This window comes from Sciurus vulgaris (genome assembly GCF_902686455.1).
Source record: "Sciurus vulgaris genome assembly, chromosome: 1".
Taxonomy (NCBI): domain Eukaryota; kingdom Metazoa; phylum Chordata; class Mammalia; order Rodentia; family Sciuridae; genus Sciurus; species Sciurus vulgaris.
In genome coordinates, this window is record NC_136461.1 from 175,735,193 (window position 1) to 175,761,583 (window position 26,391).

Genomic DNA, 26,391 nt, shown 5'->3' on the forward strand with positions numbered 1-26,391 from the left:
CTATAACGTAAAAGACTCTGTGAGGGTTTGAATATAAGATGACATGGAGAGGGGACTCCATTTATTCAGGGCATTCACAGTAACTAGCATCTATGGGCCATAAGCAGAGTCATGAAATGAACAAACGATGTCCCCATGTTGCCTACCACCCTGTTCTGCACTTTCATTTGACATCTCCTCACTGGGCACCCGATGCCTAGGGCAGTTCAATCTGGCAGGGAGGACACAGCATTATCTGTCCTGGGTGTGACCAGAGATTCTTGCTTCAGGTCTGACACCTTCCCAATATTTTCTGATAAAATTTAATACTCCTCTGTTTGTACCTCAGGGACTTGCTTTCCCTGAGATGGAGCCTATAAGCCAGTGGCTGAATGTGCTGCTGGCCCTGGGTCACTCTACATATTGACCACCTTGTAGGACCAGTGGATGGGAGATTGATGTCAGAGAAAGCACCTTTTCCTAGTCCTCCAGGCCTTCTGTGGTATAGTTCATCATAATTGCCCTGCTCACCAGGAGACCTGAAATGTGTGCTCTTTTCATCTGGCAAACGGGCCAGTCATACCTGCTCTTCCTTTCTGGCCTTGCTTTGAAAACAATTGAAAAAGTGGAATTCAGAGCACATGACACTTATTGACCCCTAATGGGTTTATAGATTTGAAAGTGTGAAAGAGCATGTTTGAACTCCCAAGAGAAATGTGGTTTATCCAAGACGTTATTTTAATGGCAAAGTCAGTCACGGCTCACAATAGGGTGCTATCAAGGCAACAGACCTGGAAACATATAAATGTATCTTGCTTGCTGAAAAAGAGAGAGAGAGAGAGAGAGAGAGAGAGAGAGAGAGCGTACATTAGCTCAGGAACCTTCACACAGCGTGAAACCACGTCTGGTGGTATTTCAGACCATTTCCCATTATTAACCTAATGGCCACTGACTGCTGTGTGAATGGATTTTAAATCTTTCAGTCCTGAGGCCATGGTCACTCTAGTTCCAAGACATGACAGAGTAACATGACCTGCTTTTAGGACACAGTGGTGAGGGGAAGGCAGAGGGAACAGTCCTACAAGCTTACTAACACTTTCAGCTGGGACGTGAGGTTTAGATTTTTCATTATCTGACATACTAGGGAATAAAATAAAAGAAGACTGTCTCAATGATATTTCTAATACCCTTACTCATCATCTGGGATTTATTAGGTAACCTTGTGGTGAGGCTGTTCCCTCAGAGGTCAGAGGCAGGCTCTCGGAAGAGCCTGGTCACTTACTGCCCCCATCATCCTGCTTAGGACCCTTAACCCACGGAGACATCTGTCGTCACTGAGATGGGATGAAACTGGTCCTTGTCCTGGTCGAATCAGAATGTTCCTGAGACTTAAGTGATGGAGGAGATGAAACTATAAAATCTCAAGTCTTAATAGGAGTTTGTTTGATACACCCTCTGGACCAGCTAGAATATGAGAAGATAAATTAAAGCCTCCTTGACTTAAGCTTTTAGAATTCATAGAAATACTTTTTGGACTGTTCCCAGTTCTATGCCGTGTGATCTTTCTACTTCTGGACCCTATCATTAACTTGACTTGATAATCGGCAAATGACTTTCTGGTGACAATAATGCCAGCAGGGAGTTGTAGGGTCTTGCATTAACTGGATACTTGGGATTGTGCCATGTCAGCCTTCCGTGCAGGGAATGTTACCAACACGAGTCCTTAAAGTGGACCCAAGTGATGGTTTGGACTGTTTGCTGGGATGGTGAGTGGAAATTCCGACCTCTTTCAAATTGTCTGCTTTATTTAGTCTTCTCCATATCTCTCTTGTGCAATGTGTTCAACTTGTTATCACCATGTTCCTCTAACACTTCAGTGGTAGTTACAGGGGATCAGGGAATCTCTTATGAGTGCTTCCAATGTGAGTTCACTCCATTCTCTCAATAGCATCCTTTTAAAATTTAATTAATTAATTAATTTCTGACATTTATTTTTCAATTGACATATAATATTTGTACTTACTCATGGGGTATGGTATGATAATTTGATGCATGTTTACCATCTGTAACGATCAACTCAGGGTCATTAGCATTTCCATCTCCTTAAATATTGTCATTTCTATGTCAACAGCCTCCTTTTAAAGTCAAGGAGACTGAGGCCTAGGGAAGTTGAGAAACTTGTCCAGGATCCCATGCTAGTAAATTATAAAGTAGGGTTTTAAACCAAGGTAGTCTGGTCCCAGAGTTCCTGTCTTAACAATTCTGCTGAACTGCCTGTCTGGCATTGCTTCATGGGCCCAGGAATCCCAGAGAGAATTAAAATTTCTAAAACCCTGCAGTCTTCTCCCTTGAAAGCTTAAAGAATGGTAAGATTTCACCTAGGAACATTTTCATGCCATCTGTGACTTCTAATTTCTGTTGGTCGCAGTCCTTCCCTTCCTTAGAGTGCCTGGAATGGACTGGGATTTGGGAGGAAATACAGGAACAATGGAACTGATCCAACGGAGGTCATTTGGGGCCTCAGCTCTGTGGCTTCCAGGGATGGGGACTGGCACCTCCCTTGAGGAGGAGGAAAGGACAAGGCTGCTGGGTCTGAGAGGAACCCCCACCAGTGCAGCCTCACCTACTCTGACCTGGGGAGAGGGATCACAGCGGGCATTGGGACTGTTACAACCAAGTCCCAGCCAAGCAGGTCCCTGCTGTGCCCTAAGTGGCTGGTAAACCTGCTGTGGTGGCGCACACTGTAACCCCAGCTACTCAAGAAGCCGAGGCAGGAGAATCACAAGTTAGAGACCAGCCTGGGCAACACAGAGAAATCCTGTCTCAAAAAGAGAAAAAAACAGGGAAGAGGGCTGGCAAGATGGGGCAGAAGAGCAGGCCACAGCTGGATGCAAGAGGGCTGACTTGGGAACCACGCCACTAACCCCTGCTTCCCTCCAGGGCTCACTCCTGCTTCCCCCCAGCCCTGCTTTTCTCCAGAAAGAGGAAGGCTGGAGAAGTCTAGAGTGGGCAAAATCCAGAACTCTCCCACTCCATAACCAGCAATGTAGAGCAGGTCTTCAGTCTATGCCTGGAAGATGGCAGAGTGCGTTTTCTGCCTCCAACAGGGATGAGTTGGGACCTGCGAGGGCAGGAAGGAGGCTGGTGAGTGGATCCAGCTGTGGAGAACCAGGGACAGTATGAACAGGGGGAAAGGAGAGGGACCGCCACATACACGACCTTGTGCTTCCACACCTTGTCTGCTGCCCTTAACAATTTCTGCTCATTTTTTCCTCAGCAGCGTCCTTGTTAAACGGATGTTCAGGCCCATGGAAGAGGAGTTTGGTCCAGCACCTTCTAAGCAGATGAAAGAAGAAGGGATAAAGCGAGGTATCTCTCCATTTGGAGCCTGCCACTGGCAGGGCTCCCCTGACCAGCCCTCCCAGCGCGAGGGGTGGGGCGTTTCACCAAGAAGAACTTGCAGGCCGGGGCCCTGGGAGTCAGGGCCAGCCCTCCTGAGTTTTTATTTACACAGGAAGCTCACTGTCTTCTCCTTTGCATTAAACTGTGCCCTTTTATACATCTTAAGTAAGGCTTGTTCTTTCTGGGCACTGGTTCTTTGTCTTGGGAGAACGAAGGTACTGACTCATGCAGCAGCGAGATACCAGGTTACAAAGAAACCCTTGCTGTGTATATGACAGAAACACCTCATAAGAAGCAGTGACTGGGCCAGGGGTGTGACTCAGTAGCAGAGGGCTTGCCTAGCATCATGTGCGAGTCTCTGGGTTCCACTTCTAGCCCTGAAAAAAAAAAAAAAAAAAAAAGAACCCAACAACCGAAAGAAGCACAACCCAAGGACCGTTCATAATGAATGCAAACAATGATTAATCTCACACAAATAAAGGGACCTCTGTTTTCCATGATGTCATAACTTACTCATTTTCTCATGGTCAAGAGTCTTATTTCACTTTACCAACAAGGAAAGAAACAAGCCTGAGAATCAACGTCTTGCCCAAAGTTGCTGTACAACGTTGTCCTCCCTCTGGGTGAGAGGGCAGGGTGTGGGACAGCCACCTCCCCTCTGTCCCGCTGCAGCCAATTCTGAGGGCTTCCAGAGACTTTAAACTTATACTGCCCCATGTTAAACATGAACTCAGCCTTGTTTTGCTATTGAGAAATTTAATTTAGTTTTCCTATTTGTTGTAATGGAGTTTGAGTGATGGTCAAGAGCACTCCTGGGGAGCCTGCCTCAGCCCCTTGGAGTCGTACGACCTTGCACAGGTCCTTCACTCTCTTCTTCCCCAGAGTCCTCATCTGTATGCGGGGGATGATGAAAGTAGCTACCCAGAGAGTGGATGGGTTAATGCACGTAGGATGCTCTGTTCAGGTTCTTGGCCTGTGGCAAGCACTGTGTTTACTATTATAAATACTAGTCTGATTATTAGGCGTGTATCTACCTAAGTAGTAGTATCATAATTGTGGATGAGTAATTAGAATTGCAGAATGGAAAGAAATTATGTGCAACATTTAAGCCTTTAAAAGATTTTCTGACTTCACAGTATTCGAGTATTCAAGTATATTCAGTATTCAAGTATATTTCGAACTCCGTTCCTGGATGTCTTTTCTACCCTACATTTTAGAATTAGGGCAGAGTTCCATGGAAATCAAGAATCTGCAGGCTTACGTCATCATAACTTACTTCCATAGTTAGGGCTTGGTGGCTAAAGACTATTTTTCAGATATTGTGAATCCCACACAAAAATTTCCACTAGAAATTGCCTGGGGTTGCCATTACAAGGAAAGATGTAGCTTTTTAACAGAGACACATGAGGGCGCCGTATCCCACCAGCAAAGAGGACAGTAGAGTTACTGAGCCCCTGGCTTGGAGCTTCTGCTCTGAGCTAAAGTTTGACAGGCTCAGGGAATGGGGTCACTGATGGTTTCTATTGTTTATTTGTCTGTCAGAAGTTCCCCAAGAGAGGGATTGATCGCAATTATCACTAAAGCCTTTATTATTGGTTGTTTTGGCTTTGTAGCCACCTGTCAGGGGGTCTGGTTGGAGTCACTAGGGGGCTGCCCCCTGTGGCTCTCTGCCTTCAGTTGTAGGACATCTGGGAGGCTCTGCTGCCCTTGGCAGAGCGATTCTTGCTATTACCGCTCTGCCACAGCCAGGAGCTAATGAAAGCTGACCCCCCAGGGCAAGTCGTCACCGTGTGCTGTGAGCCCAGCAGGCCCAGGTGTGGCTGCCAACCAGCCCAGCAGGAGCAGGGAGGAACCATCCTGCCCGCCTGTTGTTCCTCCTATGGCTCTAGAACACCTTGAACACCGTCCAGTCACTCCTGAAACAAGCTTGGCAGCCATCTTACATTAAAGATAGTAATTTGAAAAGAAGCAATTTGTAAATACAATGGCAGCAGTACTCTTTTTAATAGACTGTGGTTTGGGGTTTCCTGAAGGTCAGTCTGCTGGAAATTCCTTTTTTTTTTTTTTCTCCCCAGTTGAGAGCTTTGGGAAGAACAGAAATTTTATCTGTAACAGTCACCCACATTTCCCCTCCCCTTTTAATTTTTCTTATCGAGATATATTTAGGGTCCTGTGTTTTAATTATTTTTCTGTATACTGCTAACATGGATTCCTCTCGTAATAACCAGTAGATCACTGGATCGTCTTAGCTGAAATGGAGGCTATGAAATATTCCTTCCAAAGGACTAATTTTGGAAATCTTTATAGAGACATGTTCACTCTATTTAATGGATACTTTCTATTTGATAAAGAGAAGAAATTCTGCAATTCTTAAGCTCCCTCCTTCCTCCCTCCCTTCTTTTGTCTTAACTACTGAGCATTCTCTGCTGCAAAAAGGCAATTGAGACCCAGCCCCTATGCATCCATGTTGAATTGGCCTTTGGAAAGCAGCAGCTTTAATGAAGTCCTTGGGAATGGGGAGGTGGGGGAGGAGAAGTGGGAGTTTGGATTAGAGCTGATTTCACTTTCCACCTCCAACTTCCTTCTTGTGGCATTCAATTGTTGGTATTCAATTGTAGGCTCAGTGGGGCTTTATGACCTAGGTATATTTTTCCTACAGTGGCCAGGTGCGTGGAGCCTCCTTCTTCCCTCTGAAGAATCAGAAGTCACATCACCAGAAGGAGGGAGACCCAAAGGGCTGCAGATGCACGGTTGCATCTGAGTGGCAGTTGCCAGTTCTTTCTGGGCACAGAGCTCCAGCACAATTGCTATTAGGAAAGGAATAGAGAGGACAAGGACAAGCCAGAGAAACAGCAGCCAGCAGCTGTCATGTGCCCCGTAGACCCGGGGAGTAGATTACCCTCTCTGAGCTCCATTTGCACATCTTTAAGAATACCTGGGGTCCCTACCATCCCTTATTCTCTTATTTTAAAGAGAAAGGAGGAGAAAAGCTACATTCTACTTCACTGAGAGAACTAGAACCACAATTGCTTCCTAATAGCTTTTCTGGGTTCAGGACTAGGTGTTGGCCCTGTACCAGTGCTGCACTAAAGCGTGCCACGTGGACCTTATTTCATGAAACCCCTCCTGGCAACCATATGCATTCCTCTTATAGAGAAAAGCTAGGTTATGTGACCAGGCCCAGAGCTTGGACTCCTGGCCCAGATGATGTGCAAGGATGACTGAGACATCTACAAACATGCCCTGTAGCTAGGAACTTCTAACAAGTGATTCAATGACATAATGGATACCCTGGTAACACCTACCAGGCTGTAAGATGCTTTGACACATGCATTTACCTCTGAGTTCGTCCAAGTGGGCATGGGATCTGCTCAAACCCAGATCCATGCTGCTTCACATCCTGAGCGCCTCCCTCCGCTGATAGTGCCCCATCACCCTCCAGGACCTGTGCATGTGTTGGTCATCTGCCTGGAATCCTCAGTCCCCACTCCCTACCCCCTACATCACTTGCCAGCACTGAAGCCCCCACAATCTTTCTGACTCAGATCTCTCCTTCAAGGTCAACTTCTCTGAGCTTGGTCCCACCCTCACCCTGGCAAGTTCAGGCTGTAAAGCACTCTAGACTCTGTCTAGCTTATTTCTCTGCCTCTCCAAATGGACACTGAACTCCCTAAGGGCAGGGACTAGGACTCAGCTTTTGCTATAACTTCAGCTCCTAGTGCACAGGGCCTAGTGGTCCTGAGGGTTGTTCAGTAGTATTTGTTGAACAAACAAGTCAGCAATTAGAAGAAAAAACATTGCAGCAAAGATGTCATAAAAAGATCACATATGCATCTTGAGAAATTCAAATGTGAACATATGTGTCAGAGAAACTGACAGCATGGTAGGTATTACCAGGGTGTCCATTTATGTCAATGAGTCACTCCTTAGAAGTTCCTAGCCACAGGGCATCAGTGTAGATGTCTCAGTGTCCCTTACATATCATCTGGTCTGGGGTCCAAGCTCATCAGGTGATGTGTACCTGAGATGCCTGTATGACAGGAAGCAGGGCCCCCTTCAATCACACAGCTCTTGTCCCTTCTTTTCCAGTGCTCTTGTATGTGAGGAAGGAGACAGATGACGTGTTTGATGCTTTGATGCTGAAATCTCCCACAGTGAAGGGCCTGATGGATGCGGTAAGTTAAGATCCCCTTTCCCAAGAGACCAATGCTCCTTGGCTAAACCCAGTTATTAGAATGGAGCCACCAAGATGGCTCCAGAATGAGACTTATGGAGAAAAATGGAAAACTGAGATCTGTGGAGACACTGATGTCTATATGTTGTTACTCATTAGCATCATAAGATGGGAATTTTGAAAAACTGCCAATTCCCTAATCAGAGAAAGATGTGTGGAGGAAGGTTAGACTGAGTTTTCATGTCTCTTTGTATGAAACCAAATTTGGTACAGTTAGCTTCCAAATATTTGCACAACAGAACAACTAAGTGTCCTGTTAGCTATGGTAGTGCAGTCCAAAATAAAAATATGACCTCTTGCCTAAGGAAAAAAATATTGCAGGATTATAGTGATTTGTGGTATGATTCTTCCCCTTTCTCCCTGACTTAGGCTAGTGTTAGTCACCTTGAACCCAGGAAAAGTTACCTTCTGTTTAACCACATATTAACCACCAAACTGTGATTTGACTTTAAGTTCTAACCCCCCAGCAATCCCCCACCCTGTATGACTGAGTTGTAGAAGATCCAAGTTTTTTAATACTGATAGAAATACCAGGATGGCTTGCAACACAATCTAAAATTGTTGGGTGTTCTGGAAAACTGCTGCACTGGAATAAATCTTGGATTATGGGACCATAATCGTTAAAAATCCTATGAGTGAAATCACATAATGTGGACTTTTGTGACTGATTTCTTTTATTTAGCACTTTTTTCAATGTCCATCATGTGATAGCATAAACCTGGGCTTGGTTTTCTAATAGATCAATAAATTTCCATGCTATGTATATGCCACATTTTGTTTTCAATCTATCAGTTGATGGACACTGGATTTTTTTCCACTTTCGGTTATGGCCAATAATGCTGCTTTGAAAATTCATGGACAAGTTTTTGCATGAGCCCCTGTTTATAATTCTTTGGGGTATATTCTGAGTGGGATTGCTGAGCTAGACACAGAAAGCCAAATATTGTATGATTCAATTTATAGGTAATATCCAAAGTAATCAAATCCCTAGAGAGAGCAGGCAGGTTAGTGGTCTGTAGGAGCTGGAAGCAGGAGAGGGAGGGACAATTTGATGAGTTTCTCTTGGGAATGATGAAAATGTTTTAGACTTAAAGAGAGATTATGGTTTTATAATATTGTGAGTGAACAAAATGTCACTGAATTGTGATTTTTAAATGGTTAGCATTATGAATTGTGTGATATATGTATTTAGTATTTGTTGTTCATCAGAGATTTTTTTAGATTAATACTTAGGAAAGTTACCAGTGGAGATGCTGTGCTGCCTCGGTGAGGCACTGTTAGCAGATCTGCACCCAATCCAAAACAGGGCAGCAAGGACCACTCCCAAAAAACACTTATGGAGAGCGTGGTGGTTTTTTTCTGTTCCACAGGATTTTTCTTTGGAATAAAATTTGTGTTTCTGACTCTACTTCACATAAAAGAAAAACAAAACCAGAAATGAATGGATCTATATCTTCAAATGAACCAAGATTTTTAAGATGACCCTAAAATTGCTAGATAATAGGTTAATGAGCCAGAAAAGCCCATAAAATATTCAGACCTCTCTGGGCCACTTTGGACAATTTCATACTTCAGCCTGATTTTTCAAAGACCACATTGTTGAAACTGACTTCCTAGGACAGCAGCGTATCTGTTACCAAAACGTTTGTTTCAAACTTGTATTGTTGATCCTGGAAATTCCGATTCTGCTGAAAGGGAGGTGGAGTGGGGTGGGGGCCTGGGGATTAGGAATCTATTTTAACAAGCTCCTCAGGCATTCGGAGCTGAGCTAGGTGTGGGAACCACTGATCTAGACCAGTTGGGAGTGGATCTGGTGTGCCCTGATCCTGCCTTTGTTCTTGGTCTTTTCTTTTTCTTCTACAACATCTGGGCGGTTTTATAAGTGTTCTGTAGATGTGATCTCACTGGACCAGAGAGGAACTAAATGTCACCTCCACTCCCACCAGAACTGCAGCCCAGCACCTCTGTGGACACTCCCCATTACAGAGGCATCTGGCTCTCCATCCATTGTAGGAGGAGCTCATCATACCTGCCTTGCTTTGGTTAGACTCAGGGACAGATGATGAGGCGAAACCTGGTTGACCCTGTAAACCATGGAGAAGTCAGGTTTCCTAGGCCGACTCTGGTCAGATTCCTCAGGGCAATTCAGACTTCACCTCTCCTTTAAGTCTGGAAAGAAAAGGTTTCGTGAAAGCACCGACACAAGCTATTTCCGTGCTTCCTGAGTTGCACAAATGTGCTGGCAAGAGGAGCCCCTTCAGGAGCCTTGGGACATGTGGCTGGTGATGAGCTGCGAAGGGGTGACATGGCAACCCTGCAGCTTGGGGTGGTCATGGAGAACCCCAGGCTCTGTTGAAGTGTGGACTTGAGCGCATCGTGAAGATGGTAGGATTCTCAAGAATACTGGGTCCTGCTCACTGTACTTGTACTCTGAGTTTATTTGGGGTCCTGGGTGGGGTAACAAAGCATAACGAGTCTGAGTTCTCTGAGGATCAGGATGTCACTAGTGTTTAATATTTTATTACAGTGATATTTTCCATACACATTTGAATATTATAATATATATGTGTATATATAATACCCATATGATATCATAAATACATACACCTGTATTAGAATACATAATATATATGTGTGTGTATACGATAATGTATACAGTACAATTATAGTCATCCCCCAGCACTCAAGACTGGTTCCAGGACCTGCTGCAATTCCAAACTCCATGAACACTCAAGTCCCTTGATATTTGCATAGAACCTAATTTAAATCATCTCTAGTTAACTATAATACCTCATGCAATGTAAATGCTAGGTAAATAGTGGATAGTGGCTTTATATATATGTATATGTATATCTATATAAATAGATATATACATATAAATAGATATATATGGAATAATGACAAGAAAAAATGTCTGTGCATGTTATAAACAGACATACTTTTTTAAAAAAAATGATTTTGATCCACAGTCGTTTCAACCCAGTTTTAGAATAATATCATTGTGCGTGGAGGTTTATATTTTTAACAACTCAAAGTTGCATAGAACAAATGCTCAGTAAGAAAAAGAAAATCCTAACTTTTAAGTAAGTTTGTTTAATCAAGAGATATTGTACTTGACCTCAAGCCATCATTTGAACCCTGACACTGGTTGAAAGTGGCTTCCCCTGAACATAGACACAGACCCTTCTCACTACTACGGACCCAGGGCTTTCCTTCCCTAAGTGGGTCTATCAGAATCTCCAGGGTACATTTTAAAGATGCCATACCAGAATTCCAACTACAACCTTCAGTGTCAGATTTTCTGGAGGTGGTCCCCAGAATAGCAGTGATGATAAACTCCCTAGTTAAATTAAAGCACACTAAAGTTTGAGAGGTACTACCTGGTGTGTCCCTTGACTGGGGAACTGTAACTGGTGTCTATTCTGTTCTGAGATCTCCAATGTACATTCACTTAGAATAGGAATAAGCCCCCTTATCCTACTCCTATGAAGCCGAATCCGTGTAAATATAGTTTTAAGCCAAGGAGTGGCCCTGTAAGCTATTTTGTAACCTTATCCCTGTGGATTTTAGGAATTGACCTGGGTCCAGGCTAGTTCAACTTCATTGATGGTTTGGGAAGGCCAACTGCTTCTCTGTTGAGGAAAGAGCTTACAGTCTTTCAGGGACAGCAGACTTCACAACTCCAAATGTAAAAACATGGCTTGTATGAAGTAGGTGTGTGTGGCCTGCCATTGCTTCTGAAATAGGAACACCTGCTTTATAGCAATTTTCACATTACTCCTTTTCTGAATGAGCAGTTAAAAAGTTTGTTAGGCTAGGCATGGTGGTGCTCTCCTATAATCCAGCAGCTCAGGAGGCTGAGGCAGGAGGATTGCAAGTTCAAAGCCAGCCTCAGCAACTTTGCAAGGCCCTAAGAAACTTAGTGAGACTTGTCTCAAAATAAAAAATAAAAAGCACTGGTTGAGTGCACCTGGGTTCAATCCCCAGTACAAAAAAGAAAAAAAGAAAGAAAGAAAAGTTGGTTAGGCCTCAACTTCCTCATCTGTAAAATGGAGTCATCAAGGGCATTAAATGACAACTCCAACACTGGATATCTATTATCTTGTGACAATGGCATTGATGACAATGCAGAAAGATTTGGATTGCTGTCCTGTGGAGATCCTGATCTTACCTCTCCAGTTGAATCCCAAATTCCCTATCCTCAGCCAAGTGTTACTTAGATGTAGAAGAAAATTCATACTAGAGGATAAAGAGCCATAATATATATATTTTTTTTATTTTAAAAAGCATATTGGAAATTGTGAAATGTGGATTAGTCATCTGGAGAGAATAGTACAGTTTTGCCCCCCTTCCTTCAGGTGGGAACTGAGGTTTGAGTCAGAAGGTGCCACATCAGGCAGATTCGTGAAGGGTTTGGGGGTGGTGACTGTGTTCCTGAAGCCTACACACACTCCCTACGTTCTGGAAGCCTCTTTATAGGGTGCAGTGGTTCTGCTATCTAGAAATTGGGGTACTCTTATACTCAACAGACACTATTCCTAGAGATGATATTTTGGGTTTCTCCTTGAGATCACCACATGAGATTAATGTCCTGCCACAGGCAGACCCAGCAGCAGTTGGAGGAAGAGTGGATCCATCTGGCAGCTTGGCTGACGGGGACTCAGATCAGGACTGGGGAGTCTTGAATATCGAAATCTTAGACTCATTGGTTTCCTTCCTGGAAAATGTGGATAGTGCCTACCTCAAAAAAATAGTTTTATGAGTACTCGGCCTCTTTCTGTCTTGAAAAGAACTCTGAACCACAAAAAGAGTTGGAACTGTTACTTGATCTGTGCCAAATGTAGTCCTTTTTCTGTAGGACAGACCAAATGATTCTTCTTATTTAATGACCTTGAACCTTTCATACCTTCATTTCACCTGCCAGAAAAACCTTCATTATCCATAAGACTCTAGATACCGAGATAGGAAAAAAAAAAAAAAAAAAAATCCATCAGAAGTTACTGAATAGTTTTGTGCTTGGTATCATGTGGAGAAAATAGACTAGTTTTCTTTTTTATCTGCATGCTTGATATCATGTCAGTCAAGTCATCCAGGTAACATTGGTGATGATTCACTTTAGCTTCTTTATTGTTATAATTACACTTAAAATTTTAAAGTAAAGGATTTGGTGGTGACAGTCATGGTGGTGAATTTTTCCCTTTTTTTTTTTTTTTTTCTTTCTTTTCTTTGCATTTCGGAGTGACTTTATAATTTTATAAATTATGAGTTGTACTTCTGTAACTCCTTGCTCATCCTCAAGCCCAGCAAAGCCACTCATACCTCAGGGCCTTTGCATTTCCCTTCTCCTCTGTCATGAGGGCTCTTCCTCCATGTCAGCAGGGCTTGCTTCTTTCAGGTCTCTGCTCACATTGTGGCAGTATCAGTGGGCCTTTCCAGACCACCTTCATCAATAGCATTTCCATCACTCTCTGTCTTCTTACTGCTTTGTTTAACTTCAGCCTGACATCTTTAATGTTTGTTGGACATTCATTGTTTCTCTTTCCCCCAATAAAATATAAAGTTCATGAAGTCAGGGCTGTGTCTCTTATTGTCTGCTGTATATCCCCAGACTCTTGAGTATAAATATTTGTTGACTGCACCAGCGTCTGTCACCACGTGCCACCATGCTGAGTGGGTGGGTGGCATGATCTTCACACGCACCACTTCATTTAACAACCCCTGTGAGCATGGCCAGTAAATACTGTCATTGCCACTTCTCAGATGTGCAAACAGAGTCTGAGAATGGGAGGGGGCTTCCCAAGGTCTGACAGCTCCCCCAAATGGTGGAGCCAACTTAAGCCCTCAAACAACGTAAATCCACTTAGGGATAGTCCATATGTGAAAATATTACAAGGAGAATAAACATTCCAAGGCATGCTCACAATGACTAAAGGAAAAAATTGGGCAATAGTAAGTATTTGGGCAAGAATCATAGTGCATGGTAGTTAATTCCACACAAGCCTGTGGCTGAGTTCAGACCCTGATTCTGCCACTTAGAAGTGATATGACCTCGAGCAAGTTACACAATGCCTTGATATCACAGTGCCATCATTTCTGAAATGAGAATAATAATAAGAGAGATATTATGAGGATAATAAAAAAGGATATAGACTTGGTGCAAGAATTAAATGAGCTCATGTGCTTGATGCTTCAAGTAGTCCACAGAAATTCTCTGAGTGTACATAAACATGCATAGTGGGAGATGTGAGCGCTGAGCTGAAGAGGCAGACTGCCATTCCTCCAAGCTGAAAGGGCCAGAGAAAGTAGTAGAACTGCAGGGCTGGGGATATAGCTCAGTTGGTAGAGTGCTTGCCTTGTAAACACAAGTCCCTGGGTTCGATTCCCCAGCACCCCCCCCCCCCAAAAAAAAAAGTGGTAGAAATGTTATGGTGAAAGCTATGTTCTCTTCAAGAAGCTAGTCAAAGGAAAAGGTCACTTGTGGCTTCATTGGCACCACTTAATTACCTGAGTGAGTCCTTCGTGTGTGCAGGTGACAACCTATCCTCCCTGGAGCTCCTGATGGGTCAAATGTAGCCTCCTGGGAAGTGTTTGCAAGCAAAACTCCCTGGCTTTCTTAATGTGCATTTACAGGTCCATGTGGAACAGCTTATAACTCCAGGTGAAAGGAATTGGCTTTGTGAGGTGAATCCCATGCTAGCGAAATGGATGGGAGTCTCTATCTTCTACTATCACGTTATAAAGTTGTTGGGCAGAAATTCTCCACAAAATAGATTTCTAATAATTATAAATCATGAGACAACCAGTAACACAGTGATGAGATGTATCCAGGATCCAGGACCCTCCTGGGTGTTCAGGATGTCTTTGGGGTCTTTACACATATTGATAATGGGTTTCTAAAAATTATTTTAAAAGTTTGCTCAGCTCAGACTACTTGAATAAACGAGGGAAATATCTAAGCACTCCTAATCACCCCATGACAGAACTATCCAGTAGTACATTTTCCATGCATAGAAGGGAGGGGTGCTGGGTGATCTCATCCAGGCCCTGGGCAGAAGAAAGCCTCTGTAACCCCCCGATGGAGGGCCAGCTTCTGCCACACAACCTCCTGCACTGTCTCACTTCTTTCCAGGTTCTGAATTTGGCAAAGCACACCTCTCTGCCTTGCATGGAGGCAGAGAATGTCATCTCAGGGTGGCATGTTGTCAGCACCTTTGATGACTACGTGGAAAGCAGACCTGGCCTTCTGCAGGCACCTGTTTTAGCTTTGCCAGGGTCTGGCTAGGGTCCATGAATCTTGCTCCCAAACTGTTCTAACAGATGCCCATTTTCTCTAAGAGTTCAGAATCTGAAACCAGACGGCCAGGTAATTCCCTTTTAAATCCTATCCCTGACACTTACTAGCTGAGGGACCTGAGAAAGTTCCTTAATGACTAGAAGCTTCAGTTTCCTCTTCTGAGACACAAAACGCTTTCTTGAAAGTACCTATTGCATCCTAACAGTGTGAGGATTAACAGACGCAGAGCTCTTCATGCCTGGGTGCTGGGCACGTAGTAAATGTTCGGTGAATGCTGCTGCTCTCAGCAGACCCAAGTAGAAGCTGGAATTGTGCACGTTATATGCCTTTTGTCTAGTTTTGACTCTTATTAAATGATTTGTGATTCAAGGTATTTTTATTCATGCTTTGGGGAGCTGAGAGTCAAATCTCTGAAAAGAGAAGACCCAAGAATTAGTACGCTTCTCTTTCAGAACAAACAGATTTTATATAAACACACACATACACACACACACACACACACACACACACACATACACACACATATATATGACTGTTGATGCTGAGTAGAAAATTTTATTTCATTTTTCCATTTGCATTGAAAAAAGGAGTTCCAAGTGACACTAACCCAAGTTCAAAAAACCAACTATTAGAGGCCAACCAAGTCAGAATACCAATTGGGTACTAATAACATGAATCCCAGAGATTCTGAGCACACAGCAAGCCCTTCTATACAGCAAAATATATTTTTTAGAGCTTCTTACCTTTTTGAGAAAATGGATGCCTTTGGCAATCTGGTGAAATCCATGGACCCTTTTCAGAATAAGGTTTTAAGTATATAAAATAAGATACATAGGATTGTAAAAGAAACCAATTATATTGATATACAGTCATCAAAATAATAAAAAGCATGTTTGTGATATAGGAATAGATGTACTCCTTACTTATGCATTAAATATCATGGTCTATGGTGGGCTAATAACTACTATAATTTCATAGTGTGTTGGATGAATGTAATCAATATTTTGAAATATCTGCAGAATTCTAATATGACATATAAATATCTGTGATTTCCATTGGCAACAAGACACAGGCACTGCCAATATTGCTATATGTCATGATGGAAGGAAAATGCTAAATTGCAGGTTGAAGTTAGTGGAAATAAGGATATATGTTTTCCCACTCAAGTTCATGTACATACTCTTGGTCACCGGTAGACCTCAGGTTAAGAAGCCATGACTGAGACCAGCCATGCTGAGGAAATAGCTCCAAAAATAATGTGGAAGCAGATTGATCTTTCTTCTCAAACATATTTCCTAGGCACCAGCTCTGTTAACTGAGTGGTTCTAGAACCCCAGGGAGTGGATGACTAGTGAGTTCATTCTTGAGAATTGTCTACATCCAGGGCTTCCTGCATCCCTTCACAAGGCTTCACTCAAAACCCTAAGGGTGCAGAGTCAACTTGCCTTGGCTGGTCCCTTTTAATTTGCATGTGTAAGTATGGGCACCAGGAGATGTGATAAACAGTACAGGGGCCAACATGAGAGGAAAAGAGGAAATCGAAATTTTTCCAAAGGGAGCTTTGGGGAAGAGTGATGAAAGCCGGGTCAACTCTACATTATTGAGTGTCTTACCAGATGTGGAAACATTGAGATATTAAAAGAAACTCTTTCGTGTTAGTTTAGGGAGATATGACTTAACATCTTCCCGAGCAGTTACTACAGGGATTTGAGTTTCTAAGGAAGAGAAGGTGTGCTGCTCTGTAGTCCGGGTAATTGTTACGGCTCAGATCTAAAAATGTCCCCCAAAGAACTCACATGTTAGGCAATGTAGCAATGTTAGAGGTGAAAAACTCAGATTCTGAGAGTTATAAACTCAGGAGTGGATTAATCATTTTGATGGATTAGTAATTGAATGAACTACTAGGTGGTAACAGTAGGCTGGCAGGGCATGGTTGGAGTAGGTAGGTCACTGGCTGTGTGGCCTTGGACTGTATCTGACCCTGACTCCTTCTTCTCTCTGGCTTTTGCTCCTTCCTGGCTGCCATGAGCTGAGTTTTCCTCTGCCAAGCCCTTCTGCCTGCCTTACCTCAGGCTCAGAGCAATGACGTCCACTGACCACAGACTGAACCTCTGAAACCACGAAACTCAAACAAACTTTTTCTCCTCTAAATTGTTCTTGTCGAGTATTTTGGTCACAGTGACCCAAAACTGACCAACACAGTCATGTAATAGTATCCCCCAGAGGGTAGACATTTCTGATAATTTAAAAAAATTTTATTCCCATTTTATTGAATCATAATCCAATTCTAAAAGAACTATAGAAAAGAAGTTTCCCTACTTAATTGTATATTTTAAAACTTTCTCTACATCTGTTGCAGTTTTGGCTTCAGTGCTATGCTGTTGGATATAGAAAGTTTCATGATTGCTGAACTTTTCCCACAGACTGTGTTTTTTGTTGCGACATCATGCCGCTTCCTACCTCCTCAGCCTTACCTTACATTTTGTCTAATTTTAATCTCCTTCCTCCCACTTTCTTCACTGGCTTTTGTTTGCTGTGGCTGTTCATCCACCTTGACTTTATCACATTTTATTTCATGGTTTCCTTTCAAAGAGCATGCAATTGGTCTTTTTATTCTTCTTCCCTTTATTTATTATTTATTTTCTTTTTTCACATACTCACACATTCTGGCTTTTACTGGACAAATGAAGTTTGTTTTCATTTGGCGTAATGACCAATGTATTTGATTTTATTCCTTCCATCTTTTTGTTCGTTTATTTACTTTTCATGTTGTGGTTTCCTTTTACTTTCTCATTTTGCATGTGGATGAATTTTTGGGTTTTTGCTTTTTTTGACTTAAAAGTTTCCCCCCACTTTTCCTAAATTGTTTCAATCCCTTTTCCTTATTTATTTTATTTGAAAATGAAATTCCAATTCTTTTCTACACCAAGACCCAACTCTCCATGAAACTTTTAGAGCTTTCATTTCTCCCTTTTCCTACCCACTGACAAGATGAGCCCACAGAAATGGCTCCACTGTCTCCACAAATTCCCAACTTCCTAGATTTTGCCAAAATCTGTTTAATACTTTTTATCTGGGAAATGGTTAGATTTTTCTATGCATTGTGTCCTTCTTACTTCAAGAATCCTTATTTAGCACTCGTATTTCACATTCTAAATCTGGGTAATCAAATTTCATGGCACAACACTGATTTCTTGTTTTCTCCCCCTTTATCTACTTTGAAGTCTGATGCATTTCTGTTCAGATAGTTATTTTGTATTTTCCTCAATTGAGATGTCTGGGTGGAACACTCTCAGAATCCTTGCACTTCTTAAAGATCATTCTTTCACCTTAACAAGTGAGGGATAGCTTCATAGGGGATATTCTTAGGAGGAAGTCATAGGGGAAGTCCTTCCTGTTTTGTTTTTTTTTTTCTTTGCTGTAATCTGTAGGTATTGGATTATTCCAATGTCCTTTAGTTTCTAGTGTTGCCAATAAGAAGAGTGAAGCTAGGTTTATCTTTTGTAACTTTTTCTCTCCCTTTGGAAGGTTCTAGAAAGTTTTCTTTTCAGAGTGACCAGATGTCTGAATCTTTTCTCACTGATCTCCCCTGGGATTCAGGAGACCTCCCCCCACCACAACTTTTATCCAGAAACATGGGTCTCTCTTCTATTATTTGTTTAATTATTTCCTCCTTTCCATCTGTTTCTTCTCTAAGATGATTTTCATATTGTAGATGACTATTCTTCAAGTCTCTTTTCCTTCATGATTTCTGTCTAGTTCTGCTTCGCATTTTGAGATTATTTTTAACTTGATTTTTCCTAACAATATTTGGTTTGTTGAACTTACCACCTAGCCTCCAATTTATTTCCTGAAGTTTTAAATATTTTAATTCACTGGTCATATTTTTAGATTGGAATTTTTGCACACGTGTACTTCATAGGCGTTCTTCCTAACTGTTCTTCCGTAGTCTTCTTAAGTGCGCTTTTATGTTGTTCTCAAATGGATGCCTCCTACATAAGTTTTGTGGATTTTCTTCACTGCCTACAGGGCTCACTTGGATGTGCTCTTCTTCACACTTGACTCATTTGGGCTTAGGTGTGGTTGTGGGGGAACCTCATCAGTGACAAAATAGTGGTGTGTGACAGGCAGGGGTGCTGATTGTCCACTTCTCTGCCCTCCCCAGCCCTCAGCCAGCTATTCTGCTCCTTCTATGTATATTGCGGGGGAAGAAGTTCTACATGCTGGGAAGAGTGGGAACCTGTGATTCTCTGGAGAATAAGCTCTTCCCAAGATCCAAAGTAGTCTCAATTTTCTTTTCTTTTTTTTTTTTTTTTTTTTCCAGATTTAAAAAAAAAAAATTATTTTTTACAGACTGCATTTTGATTCATTGTACACAAATGGGGTACATCATTTCGTTTCTATGGCTGTGCACAATGTAGATTCATACCATTTGTGTAATCATATATGTGCATAGAGTAACGATGTCGGTCTCATTCCACCATTTTCATACCGCCCCCCCCCCCCCCCATTTCATTTCCCTCTACGTAATCTAAAGTTCCTCCTAGAGTTCTTCAGCCTCTTTTTCTAGACTCTGGGAGACTTTCCACTAATCAAGTCCCAGTGCTCACCTGCCTCAACTATCTGTGAGCCCCACTGGACACTGGGGGAGAGGAAAGGACATGGCAGGTATTTGGGACAGGTCTTCCCAGAATCCATCTCTCAATTTCTACTTCGTATTTATAAAAGTGACATAATGATTGTGAAAATAAACAGTACAGACCTGTACAAAGCACAGGTTTCTGTCCAGTTTTCAATTGTAGCCACTGTAAGTAGATTGGTGGGGCCTTTAAATAATAAATCTGTATCTAAATCTCTATCTCTCTCATATATCTTTTAAAATACAAACAGAATTTCACAATATACATTGTTTTGCAACTTGTTTATCTCTCAATTAAATATGTTATGGGTATTTTTTAAAATATGAAAACTTTCCCTGTTTTTTAATGACTGCAGTTTTCAATTGTGAAGATATCAAAATGCTTAATAAATATTTGTTATATGCCGTTTTCTCCATTATAGACAATGATTTTTTTTAAAATCTTTGCATACTTCTGCATGTATTTCTGTAGATCAGATTATTAGATATGGATCATATGAGTCAAAGGATATATGCATATAAATTTTGATAGTTTCTGCCACATTTCTTTCCCAAAAGGTTGAACTTGTTCTTCTCCTGTCTACAGAATACAAGAGTTGTCATTTCTCATACTCTGACTGATACTGTATTACTAATTGTTTTTTAATTTTTGTTAGTCTGATAAATTAAAAATAGTATCCTACTATTGCTTTAATTCAAAAATTGTAAATTGTGAGGGCAGTGTTGCATTTTTTCATAAGTTTATTGTCTGGTTATATTTTTCTTCTATGAACTGCTTTTCTGAGTTGTTCACGTTATTTTCTTTTTTTCCCATTGAATTGTTAGTTTATTTATTTTTTCTTGATTTGCAGTTCTTTTTAACTTAATGTTGGTTCTGCATCTGTCGCTGTTAGTTGTTTTACAGTGGTTTTTATATACAGGTATTTAAAATTCTGTTGCTTTTTAACCTTTTAACTTTTTTACCCCAGGTTTCAGGTCTCGTTTAGAAAAAACTTCCTTACTTTAAGATGATAATTACATAAAGAATTTACTCCTGGTTTTATAGTTTTGTGTTTCATATATAAATCTTTGATCCACTTGAAATTTATTTTGATATAAGGAATAAAGAAAGAGTCAAAGTTAACTTGTTATATTTTTTTTCTGTATGGCTATCTACCTAATCCAGCATAGTGATTTGAGCCCATCTTTTCCTGACTGATCTGAAATGCCACTTTTATCATTGATTCAAACTCCAAGTGGCCGAACCTTTCATTGAATAATTAAGGTCTGTTCAAATGGAAAACTTATGAGTGTTTCGAGGATTTAACTCATGAGTCAAGACCATGCTGTGCTCAGGAAAATGTCCAAGAGAGGGAAGTTGGAACCTCTTCCCTTGCTTCCACTCACACTCCACTTCATCTCTCTTCTTGTTGGTGTTATAGATCTCTGAGAAGTACGGGCTGCCCGTGGAGAAGATAGCAAAGCTGTACAAGAAAAGCAAAAAAGGGTAAGAAAGAAACTGAACTTAAATGAACTTGCACATCAGACAAGTCTGCATGATGCATTTTTTAAAATGGCTTTTATCTTTTGTTACTTGTCATCCATCTTTTATAAAAATGGTGTCCTTCTAAAGGACTGCAGAGCAGCCTGTGAGCGCAGTGCATTTCAAAGATCTTTAACAAGGGAGGAAGAGATCACAGGGTCATGATGGTAGCCGAGATGCCCTACTCCAATGGCAGGATTAGCGGGTGGACTAGAGGGGTCTGGAGGTGGTAAGGACACTGAGAGAACCACAGAGTCATCCCTCTGAGAAGAGTGAAGTTCATGGGCAGTCACACATGGCTCTCAGGGTTGGTTTCAGGCTGGGAACAAAAAGTGGTCCAGGACATAGGGAAATTTTCCAAGGTAATCATTAACAAAATGTTCTCAAAGCATCCTTGGACTTGCTTGTTCTTGATGTTCAAATCCATAGTTCTTATTATTGGGCATGAAGTAGGTTCTGGGTCCTCTGCTAAGTGCTTTACAATGCGTTCCTCTATTTGCTCTTTGCTATTCTGAGGTAGAACTATGTTATCACCTCTAGTTTACTGTTGAGGAAACTAAGCCAGGTGCTTCTAAAGCATCTTGCCCTGGGCCTCATCTTCAGTAAGTAGAACACAGATTTGAACCCAGGTCTGTGGCTCAAAGCTCAGGTACCTATGAGCATCCACATTCTGCTATCACTTTGGAGTCCCGCCTGGGGCTTCCTCTGTATGAAGTCTGAAGAGTAGTGGCCACAGGATTTAATCCCAGGACAGTGTCCCCACTGACTCTATTCCTGCAGCTATTTTCCTATGAAAGCAGGAAATAGGTCTTTAAATTCTTTTCTAGGCCTCTTTCATAAAGGAAATGGATAATGTGGGATTCTCAGGCTTTCTGAGTGTTAGAGCTCTGGCTTATTGGGAGTCAAGCAGGAAACCCCTTCAACTTGAACTTTCATTGGAAAGCTCACAAAAGTACACATTATAATTCTGTCTGAGGTCAATGCAATAGACTGGGTATATTCCTTTGAGTGATATTTCAAGTCCTACTGCTGTGCAGAAATCCTCAGTGCAGATGTTTGTGCTGCTGATAGTAACAGAGTGTGCTTATGGCCCTGAGCTAAATGCTTGTATTCCATCAACAACCTTCTATAACTGGATGGTTCTTATTTTTGCAAAAGAATAAATGGAGACTTCAAAAGTCTAAACAGCTTGTCTGATGACACCTAGCTGCAAAATAATAGAGTTCATGGTTCATTCTCAGACTAAGATCTGTCTGACTTCCAAAAATGAGACTGACTTAAGGACTTCTAAATCATGGATAGACTCTGGAAGTTGTTTGTTTTCTTAGAACTAAGTCCACCAGGGGTAGTTTGCCAAGGACTAAGTCACATGAGGTGAAGTAAGAGATTCTGAATGAGGCAAAGCGAATTTCAAAACCTAGGATAGCCATGCACCAGGGGGATAAACTTGGGGAAATGGTTGCCCCTCACTGAGCTCAGTTTCTCCTTTGCAAGTGGTGATGATAAAACCTACCTTTTAGGTTGCCATGACTATTAAATAGGAGATCTCTGATACACAGACACATGTTAGGTATTCAACAAAGGGCAGCTGCATATGTTTATTTTTCTTTCCTTGCTAAGAGCAGAGGCCATATGGCTTAATGAAAACAGATAGGAAGTCTAGCTATTCAGGTTGGGGTTCGGTCTGTAGCTAACTCTGTGACTTCTGTCTCTGCTAAATTCTCTGAGCCTTACTTTAGTAATCTATCAAGCAGGAGGACTGGACTGAATTGCACTCAGTACTCTACCAGGTCCTGATTAATCAGGAACCATGAGGATCATTCTAAGAAATTGAGGTTTTGCTTTCCTCAAACAGGGTTGTGGGGAAACAAAAGAAAATGAGGGTCTTTCCTGGCCTTGTCCTCTCTCTCTTCCACCCCTCTCAGCCTCCTTTGCAAAAGAAAGGCTAAGAGAGCCCCCAGCCTGCAGCTCACCCTTACACTGAGCCCGCTGTTCACAGTGTCTGTTTCCTACCCCACCCCTGTCCCCTTGGCAGCATCTTGGTGAACATGGACGACAACATCATTGAGCACTACTCCAACGAGGATACCTTCATCCTCAACATGGAGAGCATGGTGGAAGGCTTCAAGATCACACTCATGGAGATCTGAGCTCTGAGCTCAGCGTCCCCTTGGCAGGAGCTCTCGGCATGTTCCTCCCTGGGAGAGATGGGGCCCCCTGCTGCCCCAGAACCCAGAGGCCCATCTCACCCATCTCGTACCTGCTGTTACAAGACTGCTCTGGGAAGCCGGGCGAGGCCAAAGTCTCCGCTGATTGTCAGAGTGCTGGACCCATCCACCAGCTCACCCTGTATGGCCGAAGCCTGCACCCCTCAGGAAGCTGCCTTGGGCCTGTGGGTCCTTATTTATTGCCCACCTTTTTCCAGAGCCTGGAGTTCAGGCCCACTGGGACTCTACAGGTCACTGCTGGCTCCATATGAGACCGTCCAGAGTCCCCTTTCAAGAGAAACACAACCAATCCACTCATCCCAAAGAGTCTGAAAAGTCCTTGCTCCTTCTTTCTCTCCTCTATGTCTCTGGAGTGGCTGGACAAAGTAAGCTCCTTCTTGATGAAGTCGTCACAGGTGGGGTAAGAGAAGGATGCCCTCTCCCTGGTTAAAAACCTTTAGGTTGCTCTGGGGAAGGCCATCTTGCTAAACACCTCCAGGGGATCCCAGCAAGTGACCACTGGGCCTTATCCCAGAGGACATTCAGCTACCATGTAGGGGGGAAGGAACACAGACAATATGCCAGACGGTCATGTACATATTGTTTATAATATTGCAATAATATATTTTACCTGTGGTGTGTGGGCATGTTTAATGCCACTGGCCTAGGAGAGGCACACACCCCGAGACTCAGAGCTTTCTGCCTCTGCACCTGTTGACGCATGCTGGGCTAGGGACGTGGCCTTTGAGGTGTTTGGTGACTATGCCCAGTACCAAGATGGATATTCCACTGGGCACGTCTGGGGAGACTTGTTGCCCATCCCCAAAGAGAGTGCCCTGTCTGTGGGCATGACTTCCCCTTGAGGCCACAGTGTATGTCTCATGCCGATATGCCATGCTGGACTCTTCCTTTGAGCTCTCTTGCAGGAAAGACCATATTGTCTGAGGTCCTAACTTCTTCTCTGGCTTTGGTATGGGCACAGCCTGAGCTTTGTGGAGAGACTGTGCAGGGGTTTTCAAAGGGCCCCGTCACTGGAGCCTGCTACAAAGCTCCTTGGCCATCCTAAGACTCCTGGACACTATGTAGTGCCTCACAGTTTACAAGCATGTCCTTCATCTCAAGTGGCCCCTTTAAAAGCCCAACTGCAGTGCTGAGAGTCGTGCCAACAGCTCAGCTCTGAATTGCAGGCCCGGGCTTCCTCCTGTGCTTGAAGACTGGAAAGGGAGGGATTATCTGCCGCTGCTTCTGGGTGTGAGTTTTTGAGGAACTGAGTGAGTTAGCAAGAAAGCCCCAGGAACCCTGGCTCTTCTGATGCCAGGCTCAGGAGGAGACTGGGAGAGAGGAGGCCTTGTCCCCTCTGCACGTGCCATGGGAGGTGAAGAGGAGAAAGACCAGAGCTTGAACCCAGAGAAGGATGCATCGCTGTGGGCCACTCTTCTCTTAGAGGGCACGGGTAGGGGTTTATGGGTTTGTAGGCTGAAGCACTAGATTTTGTAGCCACACCCAAGGCCCAGATGTAGGACAAACTCCGCATAAAGGTTCAGATTTGTTCGTAAAGCACTTTGACGTCTTACCTGCAGGTCCCATGCTCAGTGCTCCTGCCCTCTCCCCTCATGCCTCTGAGGCCCAGAGCAGGAGGGCGGGCTGCCTGTAGCCCATCTATTGCTCCTTGAGGCTACAGAGGAATGGAATGGAATGGAATGGAGAGCAGACGTCATGCCCAAGAGGATCCCAGGGGTGGTAAGGGGGCACTTTATCATGTGTTTCCTCGACATGTTACCCATCCCAGTGGTGCCAAAGGTTTGCATGCTGGGTTCAGCTCTGCTCCATTCTGTTCCCTCATCCTACATACACTCCAGCTGCCACATACTGGACCTGCAGCTTAGGGACCATCCTGGGTATTAATGGGGCTCTGTTCTGAGATGAACAGATTCAACATTGGAAATACACAGCGTACTATGCACTTGCCATGCTCCGTGGGCTAGGAATCATTTCCAGCATGATTGGCAGGACTGATGGTTGGAACATAGAACGCCAGAGTAGGGAAAAGGCCAAATCTGTGGCACCTGACAGGCTACACTCCCGCCTCTCTCCAACCCCTATTTACTGGTCTCATTCTAGACAGAAAATGAATTAAAAAGGCTTTGTATTTGTCCTAAGTCCCTGAGCAGTCACTAGGGTGGCCATTGCCAGGCTAAAAATATGAGGCCAATGCCACCAAAGAGTGGTGCGGCACGTCAGGTCCCATCCGACCACTCCCTCTGCATTCTCAGAGTGACTGGTCATTAGCTTCCATGTCAGCCTCGCTGTGTAAGCAGAGCTTTGATGAGCACGTCTCCCAAGCAGAAACACTCCAGAAAGATAGGAAAACTTGCCTCCTCCTCTTTTCTGTTCCCATAATCATACCCAAATAAATAAGCTTCTTCTTTTTTTTTTTTTTTGTAATTCATAAAAGATGAGGACTTGTGAAACAAGTGTTTTTCCTTAAGCATCCCAAATTGTTTAGAATTTACCAGTGTTTGGAAATTGGGACCAACAGAAAAATGAAGTCGGGTGTCATCTTAGAATTGGTTCCTGAAAGACTAAGGCATGTCCCAGTCCAGAACCTTGGGAAGTGTGAAATGAATCAAATGTTTATTTTTCTTCTTATTTAAAATCATGAAGATGCAACCAAAATAGAGGGTTTGTGCCAAATTCTAAGAATGGCCCTTTCTTAAAGACAAGCAAGGGAGACTGTCTTATGTACAATTTGCTCCAATGTTAAAAAAAAAAAAAAAAAAGGTAAATGTAACTTAATAGTTTTGTAAATGGGAGAGGGGGAATCTATAAACTATAAATACAGTTATTTTATTTTTTGTACATTTTTAAGAAGAAAATAAATATTCATAACATAAGAGTAAAACAACAGGGTCTCGTGTTTTCTCTGAGGGGTGTCGGGGCTCTGCCTGATTGGAAAGAAGTCACTGTGTGACCTGGGAAAGTTCTTGGCTTCTAGCACCTTCAGGTCTTGAACTTCAACAGAGCAGGCTTGTGCTCTTGAAGTTTCTCTGACCTGTCCCACCCCAGGGTTGAAGGAGAGTGCTGTGAAAGACATCAAGAGGTCTTTGATGGGGA

The 26,391-nt window shown here is 42.8% G+C and overlaps 1 protein-coding gene across 4 annotated transcripts in view; it reads left to right on the forward strand.

The window, feature by feature from the left end:
- The window catches only part of GRHL2 (grainyhead like transcription factor 2), a 143,469-nt gene extending 117,355 nt beyond the window's left edge, over positions 1 to 26,114 (forward strand). For 2 of the 4 annotated variants that reach the window (XM_079106956.1, XM_079106954.1), the window contains exons 13-16: positions 3,257 to 3,348; positions 7,471 to 7,556; positions 20,970 to 21,034; positions 23,106 to 26,114. In XM_079106956.1, the coding sequence (XP_078963082.1) occupies positions 3,257 to 3,348; positions 7,471 to 7,556; positions 20,970 to 21,034; positions 23,106 to 23,220 (358 nt within the window). In that variant the 3' untranslated portion in view covers positions 23,221 to 26,114. Of the gene's footprint in view, positions 1 to 3,256; positions 3,349 to 7,470; positions 7,557 to 9,561; positions 10,121 to 20,969; positions 21,035 to 23,105 lie in introns of those variants that run through there. The other 2 variants (XM_079106955.1, XM_079106957.1) reach the window with 2 other exon arrangements.
- The last annotated feature ends 277 nt before the right edge of the window (positions 26,115 to 26,391 follow it).